Below are 12792 nucleotides of genomic sequence, written 5' to 3' on the forward strand. Positions count from 1 at the left end.
ACCCAAGCTGTAATTACAGGACCAGCAGATTCCTGAAGGGCTATTTATCTTCATATTAAACTTAACATAGCTCAAAATAGGAGGAGAAACAGTGTAACAAAAGGTGAGGATAAAGCACTTTTATTGAAAAGTATACATTGAAACATTATAGGGGCAGCCTTCACATAATATATAATCTGCCATCCTCCTAGGGTTTTCTTCATCTAGGGTACTTGAACATAGAGTGGAGCATTAAGTGCCCCTGGGGTCCAGAATTTTGCCTATGAAGAGAAGGGCCCCTGTGTCCGTGTCCCTCAGTACAAAGATGAAAGGTTGGTTAAGGTGATAGTCTAGGGGGAAGGTGAGGTGGGGCCCTGGGCTGGGGTTGGTGCCTGCCCCATCCTCATTCCACTCGAGGCCAGTGCGATGTTCCACTTGAGTGAGTTTGAGAGGTTTGCCTGTGATCTTGCTAAAGTCTGGTGAATCAAACAAGGATTGCAGCTCTGCAGAGATTGAGAGAGATTTCCATTAAAACCCTGCCTTGTCCAACACCCAAAGGAAGAATACAATCCTAATTCTTAAATCCTGATTCTCAAGAAGGCAAGTAAGCTGGGATTGGAATACCACTTTGACCTTCCATGAGGTATGTAGAGCTCTGGGCTGGTTAAGGGTTAAGAGACTTGCCCAAGAGCATACAGCAAGTGAGGTTAAGATCAGAAACCAGGGGCCGGCCCTGTGGTATAGCAGTTAAGTGCGTGCGCTCCGCTTCAGTGGCCCAGGGTTCACAGGTTCAGATCCCGGGCGCGCACTGACGCACCGCTTGTCAGGCCATGCTGTGGCAGTGTCCCGTATAAAATATAGGAAGATGGTCCATCTTCCTTGGGAAAAAGAGGAGTGGCCAGCCATAAAAAAAGACAAAATCATCCCATTTGCAACAACATGGATGGGCCTGGAGCGTATTATGTTAAGTGAACTAAGCCAGAAAGAGAAAGACAAACACTGTATGATCTCACTCATATGTGGAATATAAACCAACACATGGACAGAGAAAACTATTGTGGTTACCAGGGGCAATGGGGGTGGGGGGTAGGCACAAGGGGTGAAGGGAGTCATATATATGGTGATGGACAAACAAAAATGTACAACCCAAAATTTCACAATGTTAAAAACTATTAAAACATCAATAAAAAAAAAAAAAAAGAGGAGTGGCATCAGATGTTAGCTCAGGGCTGATCTTCCTCACAAAAAAAAAAAGATCAGAAACCAGGTCAACAGTGCTGTCTTAGAGGCAGTGTTCTGAGTTACTGTTATAGGATGTATGCTCATGGGGCTGAGGAATGAGTCTGATAAGGAAGGCAGTTCAATCTCCCCCCACACCGAGCACTATTAAAATTAAGGGATCGGGCCGGCCCCGTGGCTTAGCGGTTAAGTGCGTGCGGTTAAGTGCGTGTGCTCCGCTACCGGCGGCCCGGATTCAGATCCCGGGCGCGCACCGATGCACCGTTTCTCCGGCCATGCTGAGGCCACGTCCCACATACAGCAACTACAAGGATGTGCAACTATGACATACAACTATTTAGTGGGGCTTTGGGGGAAAAAAAAAGGAGGAGGATTGGCAATAGATGTTAGCTCAGAGCCGGTCTTCCTCAGCAAAAAGAGGAGGATTAGCATGGATGTTAGCTCAGGGCTGATCTTCCTCACAAATAAATAAATAAATAAATAAATAAATAAATAAATAAAATTAAGGGATCATCCATGGCCTCCTACAAGGCCATGGAGCCCTTGAGTTCTGCTTAGCAAGGTGGAAGGCTCAAAGACTCGACCCCACGCACCCCAAGAACAAAGGGGTCTTGCAAACATACTCATCTCCTGCAGAGACTTAGTGACTTCGCCTTCGTAACTCAGCTTCAGCTTGGGGATAGTCAGGACCGCTTGCACAGACTTCAGTTCTCGGTCTATGTCATGAATGAACTCAGAGGTGAGGCTCTCTTCTATCATGGTCAAGTTCTGGGTCACTGTCTGAGGCAGGAAGAAGATGATACTCATGCTTCCAGTCAAGGGCAGCTGGGCAATCTGAAACAGGAAGGAAGCACATGGGTTAGTTCTTTGGAGCCCAAGAGCCTAGGGATAGCACACACCCTAAGCTGCCTTCTCTCCCGTGATGGGGCCCTGACTGTGCTATCCCCGGCCCCTAATCTATTTCACAATTGTCCCTCTAGGCTATTGCTTTCTGGCAGCAAGACGTCTATTGATGTTCCTTCCAAAAGTAGGCTGTTGTCTTTTCTTACCTCAGCCTAATACCAACTAAAGTTATCTGCTAAAAGAATTTTCTTTTGTGGTTCCAAGGAGCTAAAATTGAATTCAACATCTGTGCTTTCTCTCAAGGTTTGTCTGCCAACAGTTACTAAATGTACAGAGCCCTGGACTAGAAGTGGGGGCATTGGGCACAGAAGCAACAATGAAACAGGTCATTTGAGCAGAGGTTCTTAGCCTAAGGTCCATGGGACAAATGGCGTCGTCAGGGGTCCCAACAGCCCCTGAAGTCATATACAAAAATGCATGTGTGTGCTTACGTGGCATGTCTGAGTGTTTCAGGCATTTTGTCAGATTCCCAAAGAAAAAGGTTAAGAACTACTGACTTAGCATTAAAAGAAGTCAGGTGTATGTTAGAATGCCAGCAGTTTGGAGTGTGTCCAGCAGTTTGGAGTGTGTGACAGTTTTTGAAAAGTTTGGCTTTGAATTCTAGAAATAAAAGTTCTCTTGGGGCCGGCCGGGTGGCATAGCAGTTAAGTTTGCGCGCTCCGCTTCAGGGGCCCGGGGTTCACAGGTTCAGATCCCGGGCACAGACTGACACACCGCTTGTCAAGCCATGCTATGGAGGTGTCCCATATAAAGCAGAGGAAGATGGGCACGGATGTTAGCCCAGGGCCAATCTTCCTCAGCAAAAAGAGGAAGATTGGCAATGGATGTTAGCTCAGGGCTAATCTTCCTCACACAAAAAAAAGTTCTCCCCCCCAAAAAAAGAAAGAGAGAAAGAAGGAAGGAAAGAAAAGACAAGAAAACACCAACATTTGAGTGCCTGATCTAGAGGACTCCTTTCACATTACCTTATTAATCCTTGCAACAAACCCTGAAAAGATAAGTTTTGGTAACTACTCCCTTTCATTTTAAGAAGAAAGGCTCAGAGAAGCTGTTAACTTGCTGCAAGTTACACAGCAGGTAAAATTTAGACAGCTGTCAGATCTCAAAGGTCATTCTATTTCCACGGCACCATCCTGCCTGTCTTTGTTCTCTTCCCACACCCACCACTCACCCTGCCCCTACAGACCTTGCAGTTGAGATCAGAATCTAAGCCATAGCGTATAATGGCCTTCGGGTCTGACATCATGGGGACTGTCACGGTCCTCTCCTCATCCAAGTAGAAATCCTTGAGGGAAGTCTTTCTGGAGTCAAACTTTGTTACCCACTGCCCTGGAATGAAACAAATGGAGTGTCCTGAGCCCCAGGAGACCAGAAAGGCATTGGGACCGTGCTGTGAGGCCAAAGCATGTCATTGAAAATTGCCCAGCTAAAGGAATCTTAGTCGTCAGAGGCCCTGACACATCGGAATAGCTCTACTTCAGAATGTGCGGTCTGGGCCACAGTATTTCCAGGATCCTCGATACCTTCCGTAAGTAAACTCAGAAGGAAATATGTTGATTTTACTGATTTGACCACCTGGACTATACGGGTTCTGTGACAGCCTGGGAGAAAAGTAAACTGGTGCACACTTCCACAGCGATGTGTCCGGAGATAGAATCAAAGGAGGTCAGAGCTGGAAGGGACCTCGACATCATCTCATCACCCCTCTCCGAGCTGAAAAAGCCCTGAAGGCCAGAGAGGGAAGTGGCTCACACAGCGAGGTGATGACCAAGCTCCCTTAGTTTAACGTGGCCTTTAACCTGCTGGTCTGTAACTGCTTCTTTCACTCCCTGGAGATCAGTGCTTCAGTAGGGCTTTCCTCTAAGAGTTTAGGCGTCCACTCTTGCGACTGCCTGATAAATGGTTATAAAGCGTTTTAAGGGAGGTTGCCCAGAATCCCACTCAAGGCTTATGTGAATGGGGCTGGCCTCACACTGGGCCCATAGAATGGTCTTGGCCACATTGCCACAGCCTAGAAGAATATTGGTAGAGAACTAACAACGGTTTATGGAGTACCTGCTGTGTCCTGGGCACAGTGCTAGGGTTGATGTGAAGATGGGAGACAACATAGACAGGGTGCCTCTGAAGTAAGTTACCGTCCCCGTGTTAGAGATGAGAAGATAGATAGGCTCAGAGAGGCTATGAAGCTGGTGTAGGGCTCTACAGCCAGTGAAGGCAGAGCTGGGCTTGGACCCTCTTCTGACTCCAGCCAGAAATCTAACAGTGCCCGCCCACACGGGCACAAGAGTGAGTGCTTTCTTCTCCCTGCTGGTCTCTCCACAAGCCTCTCACACTCTGTAAGCACTGAGATTTGATAACAAGCAGACAGCCCTCAGGCAAGTGCATTTCTCAGGTCCTCCTTTGGCTTCTGCTGGGTTTGTGTTGAACTAAAGCTTTGACTTCCCCCCTTTGCCGGCCCCCTCTGACGCCCACCATCCACCCTTGGCCAAAAGAGAAGTGGAGAAGCCCGCACCCTTGAAGTAAGCCACACCGAGAAGGAGAATGCTGATTTCACTGGGCACTTCCCTTGTGGACCTAGCGATTTTCCCTTTCGTCTGGGCCTGCACCCAGTTGTTAAGCTCCTGAAGGTCTGCGCGAGGGTTGCCGGTCAGGATTTTGGGCCTGGACCCATATGACTTTTCCAGTGGTGCGACAAAGCTGGATTTGATGCGCAGCTCTGGAAGAGATGGAGCAGGGTTAGTGTACTCTGAAAGCATGCCAGGCTTAGGTTCTAGTTTACCACTCAGCAGGCCCTGACTTCCTGCCTAGCATCTCCCTGTGACTTGCTGGGACTTTGTGCCAACTTCCCCAGGCACTGGACAGGGAACAACAGATTTTGCTCATTGCCGTTTCTCTTCATGTTACGGCCCTCCCTCAACCCCTTCCTCTGTCTCCCTCAGCCCACTTCCTCTTTCTGATCCTCTTTGGGCTCACGGGGCCCCTTCCTGCCCACCAGTGCCAGGCCTGGCCTGGGTAGACATGATCTACTGTTTAGAAAGAAACCCCCCTGCATAGAGCCTAGAGCCCCACGCTCCTCAGGCAGCCCGCTAGCACACTCACTCTTCTCAAAAATGATCCGGGAAGCACTCTTGAGGTTCTTCTCGGGGGCAGTGACGGAGGCAAGGAGGTCCTTGTAGGTGCTGTGGATGTCTGGGTTGTTGATCAGGTCGTAGTAGAGAGCCCGGTGAATGGTGGACTCTGTTCGCTGCTCCGCTCCTGCCAGACAGATGAGGATGTGAGCCTCAGTAACTGCCCACCGGGGCCCGAATCAGGTCAGCTCCCATGACAGGACAGGGACGCTGTACTCAGTCTTGTCTGCTGATACTGGAGATGTTCTAGGTGGGCAAGGAATTTGAAGGCAATGGGAGAAATAAAGGTTTTCCTAAAGTAGGCTGAGGGCCTCGGGCCTAGAGAGAGAGAAGGGTGGAGTGAGGGGTACCAGTCCCTGTGCTTCTCCCATCACGGCACTGACCAGACTGTTTGTAGTTCCCTGTTTGTTAATTTCCCCCGTAAACTCAGCTGTGATCCAAGTGAGAGCAGAGACATGCCTGCTTGGGTGCGGTTATGTCCCCAGAACCCAGCCAAATGGCGCGCAAGCAGCAGAAGCTGGTTTAAGGAATAGATGCGCATCAAAGTCACCACTTCATTAAGTGGTCTTGAGGCCACACCCCTGCGTGTCAGCAGTGCTCAGCACCCTCCTGGGGAGGAGCAGAACTGTGTGCATAGCCCTCGAGCTCCCACTTGCAGGCACCGCTCCCACTTGCAGGCACCGGGACCCTGCCGGGCCAGTCTTTCAGTGCCCCTTTGCCCCTCCCTGAGGTGCAGGGTCTCTAGGGCTTTGAGAGCCATATATATGCAGAGGCCAGATGGCAGCTCTAGGATTCTGGGGCTTTGTGCATCGGAGAACTCACCCAGCGAAAGGGCAGAGAGTGCCGTGGCCACGCTGAGTGGGGACAGGAGAACGTTGGCAGTGGGGCTCATGCTGGATCTCACGCGGTACAGGTCATAGCCAAAGTTGGAGATGGCCGCTGCCAGCTTGTTCACAGGGACCTTCAAGAAGGGGTCCTCCTCCTCCACTGGCACCCCTGTGGTGTCGGGGTCTGGGGAACCCTGGATTTGAGTACAAGAACCAGTGGAGAGGCCGGCTCCGTGGCTTAGCGGTTAAGTGCACGCGCTCTGATGCTGGCGGCCCGGGTTCGGATCCCGGGCACGCCCCAAGGCACCACTTCTCCGACCAACCCGAGGCCGAGTCCCACGTACAGCAACTAGAAGGATGTGAACCTATGACATACAACTATCTACTGGGGCTTTGGGGGGAAAAAATGAATAAATAAAATCTTTAAAAAAAAAAAAGAACCAGTGGAGATGAGCAATGGGTGGCTGGTCTCCTCATCGCTTTGAGTGGGATTGCTGTGCTGGCCCCTCAGGGCCGTCCTGCCTGAGTGTGGTATGTTTATAACCTCATGGTGGAATGAGATGTGTTCCCTGATCAGGCAAGAGCTCTCTGCAGGGTAGAGGCAGCCCAGAAGAGAGATTAGCTGACCAAGTTTAAATACTAGTGACCTGTGAGCCTCAGGACTGTGACACATTAAAGAAAAAGGAGAGGTGTTCCCCTTCCCAAGAAACCCTGTTCTCGGGCCAGACCAGGCAACCCATCTGCTCCCAGCTCTCTACCTGGACCTCCGATCAAACCCCCTGTCTTTCATGGCCCTGCTCAGATATCACCTTCACCACAGACTTTCCCTGATCGCCCCAATCTGAAGGAACCTTTTGGTTTTCCGACCTTTTTTCAGAAGCAACTACCACTTATGTATTAACTACCTACCATGTGCCAGGCTCTGTGCTAGTTCTTTCATTTGAGTTACTTCATTTCACACTTGATGTATTTGTCTGATACCCCAAGAGACTAATATCTCAAAAGACTGAGTTCCTTGAAGGTGAGAACTGAGTCTTATATTTCCACCCATCTCCAACACCTACAGAGTAGGTGTTCAGTAGATGAAAAATAACTGACTGGCCATGATGGCCTGTAAGGATGGGAATTTTTAATCCCATTTTATAGATAAGAAAACAGAGACTCAGGTAAAAGTGACTTGTCTAAGGTCACAAAGCTAGTGAGGGGTAGAGCGAGAATTCAAACTCAGAACTCACAACAAAGTCCAGGGCTCCAGCCAATATGCCCTGGCTGTCCTGGCCCCTCGTGTGACAGTGACTCCCGACTGTCACATAGCATAGGCTTCTCTCCGAGGGTCTGCATCTGCGTTTGCAACCCGACTGTGCTCTCTCTGGTCAGGAAAGTGGTCTTTCCATGATCTTACATCTCTGCTGTGCCCTGGTCAGTGTTGGAGCTAATATCTAAGATCACCACCCACTCGGTGAGACCCACAGTCATGCAAAGTAATGAGAAAAGTCTCCACTGAGGGACAGCCCTGGGCTTGTTAGAGGGCTTTTGCTTTTCACTTTTTTGGATCTTATTTTTGTCCCCACTGTGTTCTCTGAAAGGCAGAACAAAACTGCCTGTTTTGTCTCTGTTTTTCCCTGTCTAGACATAAAAGCCAGGGCCTGGCCTGGGACCTAGGTGCCCAGCTCCTGCCCTGCATGCTGCCTGCTGCAGAGGGGCTGGAATAGCTGACACCCCCCACACCTCTAGCTCACCCCCACCCCCACCCCCACTGACCTCCTCTGGGCCACCAGCGTCGTTCTGGCAGCTTCCATGCCCGAGGAGGGCTCCAGTCCAGAGGAGTAGCATGAGGGCCTGCATCCTGGGGCCTGCAAGAGAGTGAGAGGCAGCAGGCTGCTTCCCTCACCCGCCCACCTGCACCACCAGGCCACCCTGGGCAGGGAGCAGAAGGCTTGGCAGGACCAGGCACCTTCCCTCCAGCCTCCCCAGGCTGGAAGTGGACCTTCAGCTTGATGATCCCTCCCTCTCAGCAATGTCCTCCCCACCCCTCCACCTGCCTCGTGTCCCACAGTCACATGGTAAGCTAGCGCTTTCATCCCATTGTCTGTGTCAGGGGACCCACCTTCGAACCTAAAGTTCTAGGGGAGTGAAAATGCAGCAGTGGCTCCTCTGTGTGGAGTGTGGTCTAGTATGAATGCAAACCGAGGCTTTTCCCTGGTGGCATCTGACCAGCTCCTTTTATAGGGTTTGGGGCAATGTCTAGTAACAGAATGGGAGCAGAACCTGAGTCTCAGATGTCGAGTCACAGAGAATGGAGAAGGGAGGCATCTGGTCCAATCCCTGTCATCCCTGAGAAGTTCTTAAATTCTCTCCTTGAATTCCTCTGGCCTAGAACCTGTGGCCTCATCAGGGACTTATCCCTTCTCAGGCAGTTATGTGTCAAGAGCTCTCACTTGGTGGTTAGGAGTGCTGGGTCTAGGGTCCGACAGCCTGGGTTCAAATCTCAATTCTGTGTCTTAAGAGCTCTCTAAATCACAATGTCTTCTCTTGTAAAATGGAAACCAAATAGTTCTTACCTATTGTGATGAGGATTAAGTTAGACAATGCCTTAACAGCACTTAACAGTGCCAGAGACCAGGGAGCTCTCCAATAATCCCTCAGCCAAAATGCATCTCTCTACAGCTGGAACCCCAGGGCCACACTTCTCCCCAGGGAGCCAGATCCTCTTCCCCCTACCAGCTCAAAAATAGCTCTTACACCTCCAGAGCCTTCTTTCCTTCAGGTTAAACAAGCCCGTTTCTTTTTCCTTTTTTTTTCTTTCTTTTTTTTTTTTGCTGAGGAAGATTCACCCTGAGCTAATGTCCGCACCAATCTTCCTCTATTTTGTATGTGGGTCACCGCCACAGCATGGCTGATGAGGGGGTGTATGTCCACACCCGGGATGCAAACCCATGCACCCGGGCCACTGAAGCAGAGTGTGCCGAACTTAACCACTATGCCTGCTTATTAGTAAGACCACCCAAGTGCCTTCACCTCCCCAGCAGTGGCCTCTTCTGACCAGGCTCTGGTCTGGCCCCTGGCCCACAGGGAAAAGGGAAATTGGGTCCAGGGCTCTATGTGCTCCACCATCCCTTACCCTCCTGCATCCACTGCGTCTATGAGCTCAGCCCTGGAGTCAGGATGTGGAGGTCGGGGGGGATGAAGGCAGCTGGGGGCGTTCACAGATAAGATCTTCCAAGAGGCCTCCTGGTTAAAAAGTGGAACAACGTCTCAGCAACCAGGACCTGTGGCTGGTCCATGTTCTCCCTCCATCCATACTGCCAAGTCAAGAATTTATAATCTGTCTCCCTTGCAATATACACACAGGCCACGGGTCTCGAGCTGTTTCGTTATCCTTCTATATACCCATAAACATTCCCCCCAGCACACACACACACATACTTTTCTGACTTCTCAGAACAAACAGGAAAGTTTGGAGTGCAGTGTGTGATTTTTGGCCAAAGTCCTTAGAATTAAGTCTGATAATCCGCTGGACAACGTTGTTGAGCATGAAGGGCAACAAAAGGAAAGATCGCCTTCTGAGCTGGCCCGGCTCACAGCAGGCCTGCCGGTGGGAACCAGCCCGGCTTTCTCTCCCAACCCCCTTCCGAGCTCGTGTCGCAGAGTGAGCTCCACGGACCCTGGAGCCTCAGCCAGCGGCTCTTCCACACGGCTGCTCCTGCCGCTCAGGGAGAGATCTTCTGTTGAGACAACAGGAAAAGCTTTCTATAGTGCAAGACAGAGACCTTAACACCATCCAGGCTTACAGCTGCGCTCACTGCCAGGCCGGCCCCACCCTGAGCTGGCAGGAGCCATCCTTGCCTGAGCCTCAGAGGCTGGTTTATTGAAGACTGAAAATTCCGTGAGATGCATGGGCGGCAAGGCTAGAGAAAAAGCCATTAGCTCTAGTCCCTCCGGCCAGGGTAGGGAATTGAGATAGGAGGGAGGAGATGGGGGCCATCCTGACAGAGTGTTTAAGGAAACTAAGTTCACAATTCAAATGCACTTGAATGTGGGGCCTTGTCTGTAGGAGCCCCTACAGAGTCTGGGCCCGAGCCCCAGGTCGTGTGATCACTGTTGCCACACAGGTGGTCTGAGAACGGAAGATGAGGCGAGGGACCCTGGCAGGGGAAAGGCACATGGGTCCACAGCTGGACATGTAGTATTAATGTCCCCTCTTTGAATCCTCCGCCACAAGCCCTGGGGATGAGGGAAGTGGAGAGATTACTGAAAGCCTCCCCTACAAGGGCAGTGAGAGGGCAGAGAGTAAGGGTCTGCATGGGGGGCCCCTCCGAGCACACTCAATACCCTGTCCAAGGTGAGTGTTCTCTGGGTGGGGGCAGGCAGCCATTGCCTGGCCAGGAGCACAGAGACAATGATGCCATCCTGTCCAAAGGGCAGTATCCAAGCCAGACTCCTGCCCTACCAGGTGGGGGAGGGCATGGGGAGGAGGTAGAGATCCTCCCTGTTGGGCAAAGGTCAGGCCTCACTTTCTGCCACATTGCCCAAATCAAGAGACACACGGAACTGGGATTTTGTGATCTTGCCTTCAAGCTGGGAGGATAAATTTGAGCCAGTACATGTGTTTCAGATTAAACCCAGTTGTGAGACAAACACCATCCCTCCTCCTCCTCCCAGAACCACCCAGCCTTCAAGCCACATGGCAGTGAAGCTCATGGGCAGTGCAGGGAAGGGCACCGCCCTCTCCTCTGGCTCTGGGAGGGAGATTCCAAAGGCCCCCCTTCGGCCCACCCCATCCCTGGGGACCCCACCAGTTCCAAGGCACTGTTCCTTCTGAAGTCTTGGAACCTGATTGCATTGGGCCAGGGTGCCCATGAGTTTCACCCCCCCAAATCCCAGAAAGAGGAGCCCTAGGAACTGAACTCCCTGGCCCCCTTCCCCTCCCACCCTCAGCCTATGGGCTGAACTCCTGCTAGACAGGCACGGGCCAGACTGATGGGGTTTCTGGGAAGCCTGCAGTATTTCTTCGGCCCAGACCAGCTCCTTGCTGTGGCTTGCCCCAGGGACCAGAAAGGGTACAGGCAGCCATTCTCTCCACCACTGGCAGCTGAGCCCCTAAACCCCATACACTGGCTGGGCTAAATAGCAGTCATTGTTTGCAAGAGGCCAAAACCCCATTGATCTCCCAGCTTTTACTGGCAGCTAATTTGACCAAAGAAAACGGGTGGGTGCTGGATAGAAGGACCCAGCTGTCCTCCATCCCAGCCCTCCGGCAGCTGCCTGGCAGTGTTGGGAAGTTACCTCTGAAATCAGCACCAGTTGATTTTGAAAAAATAGCAGGGAGCTGAACCCAAGCCAAGGCTGGGCTGGAGGACCGGCAGCCTCCCTAACTGCCCCAGCGGAGACACAGCTCCGGGACAGCCTCCTTCCCTCAGGCTGCAGAGCCCCTGTGAGGTGTTGCCCAGACCTCAGCCAGCAGCTGAGCTCGCTGCTTCTTCCCCACCACAGCCCTCCTCCATTGTTTCCCACCCACTTCATTCAAAAGTCTTTCCAGCCTCTTCTCCTAGCGGTGCAGTGGGGTTTGGGGATAATTGGCTCCTGGCCGTCCGACCTCCAACTCCCTCTGCCCTCTCTTATCTACTCACCCTGGGGCCCAACCTGCAAGAGCTACTGTGTCCCCACCTCCTCTCCCTTGCACCCCTCTTTTCTGCTCCCTGGAGTACTCCTGCCTTTCTCCAGTCCCCCCAGCCCAGGGGAGCTTCTCCCGTCTTCTCCTGAGACACACAGCAGACAGGGAGCTGCTTTACCTGTGAGTGCGCTGCAGCTCCGTGCCCAGCCTAGGTCTGCACACTGAGGGGGCTCCTGCAAGCACAAAAGCTTTTTCTGCTGCCTCCCAATCCAGCGTCCAGCAGGCTTCAGATTACAGCTACTCCTTTCTTAAAGCGACCTGCATTCAATTTGGATTCTGTGATTGCATCATTGTCCCATGTTAACTTTAACCCACTGCTGCCCTTCCGCAACACACCCCAAAGACACACTCATTCACACACCCCACTCCTCCACCAGACCTTCCTTTAGGGCCCTGGCCTTCTTCACTGCCTGTGGTCCCACCCCAGAGGCACCCTGACCAGCCTGGGTGGGAGACGGGACTGAGGAAGAGTCTTGCAGGAGGAGGTCTGGGAGACAGGCTGGTGGGGTAGAGAAAACACTGGCCCAGTCCTGGGAATCTGGATTTTTCCTGGTCCTTGGCTCTGGCACTAACTGAAGTTTGGGGCAAGACAACTCTCATGGCTTCTCCCTTTCCTCGGCTTAAAAATGAAGGTACGGAATTGGGATATGTGTGTGTGCTTCTTAGGCCTGAAGTTCTGTGATTTCTGAAGATCAGGAAGGGCAGTGGGGAAAATATCTGACCAGAGGAAGAAATGATGAGAGGTTCTATAAACATTAGCACTGAGATGAGGCCGAGGGTGTGCCTGGCACCTGCCTACACATGACAGAGGTCACCTGGAGAGCAGAACACCTAGCCCTGCTCCCTGTGGGATGGTTAGGAACTTGCAGTGTGGTTGTGAAACTAAAATACCAACACAGGAAATAATTAGAGAATATAATAGAACGTTTTCTAGGCAGATAGGAGTCCTGGCCAAAAGCCCATGGTCATTCAGAGAAGGAGAGCTCAGAGAAGGAAAGGAGAGCACTCTGGGATATTTAGCTTGAGGAAGAGAAACTATAGA

The 12792-nt window shown here is 51.6% G+C and overlaps 1 protein-coding gene across 3 annotated transcripts; it reads right to left on the bottom strand.

Moving 5' to 3' along the window:
• Nucleotides 1-104: 104 nt before the first annotated feature.
• On the bottom strand, nt 105-11947 carry SERPINF1 (serpin family F member 1). Of its 3 annotated transcripts, none has more exons than XM_058560120.1 (8): nt 11869-11947; nt 7838-7929; nt 6072-6270; nt 5221-5376; nt 4634-4837; nt 3308-3450; nt 1842-2052; nt 105-482 (listed from the first exon to the last, which is right to left on the bottom strand). In XM_058560120.1, exons 2-8 carry the CDS (start codon nt 7919-7921, stop codon nt 232-234), a joined length of 1248 nt encoding a protein of 415 aa, XP_058416103.1. In that variant the 5' UTR covers nt 7922-7929; nt 11869-11947; the 3' UTR covers nt 105-231. The 3 variants fall into 3 exon arrangements, with proteins under 3 accessions (XP_058416103.1, XP_058416101.1, XP_058416102.1); XM_058560118.1 differs by lacking the exon at nt 11869-11947 and adding an exon at nt 9503-9775; XM_058560119.1 differs by lacking the exon at nt 11869-11947 and adding an exon at nt 9198-9328.
• Between the last annotated feature and the right edge of the window lie 845 nt (nt 11948-12792).

The sequence above is a fragment of the Diceros bicornis genome, chromosome 18 (genome assembly GCF_020826845.1).
Source record: "Diceros bicornis minor isolate mBicDic1 chromosome 18, mDicBic1.mat.cur, whole genome shotgun sequence".
NCBI lineage: Eukaryota > Metazoa > Chordata > Mammalia > Perissodactyla > Rhinocerotidae > Diceros > Diceros bicornis.

What these genes read in the sequence shown, in the direction of transcription:
- SERPINF1 (XM_058560118.1), bottom strand. Translation starts at nt 9,611, where the DNA reads ATGCTCAACAACGTTGTCCAGCGGATTATCAGACTTAATTCTAAGGAC. An exon ending in TGTTCTGAGAAGTCAGAAAA is followed by an intron (nt 7,930 to 9,502) that starts GTATGTGTGTGT and finishes ACTCTCTTGCAG; the next exon opens with GCCCCAGGATGCAGGCCCTC. An exon ending in ATTCTGATCTCAACTGCAAG is followed by an intron (nt 2,053 to 3,307) that starts GTCTGTAGGGGC and finishes TTCCTGTTTCAG; the next exon opens with ATTGCCCAGCTGCCCTTGAC.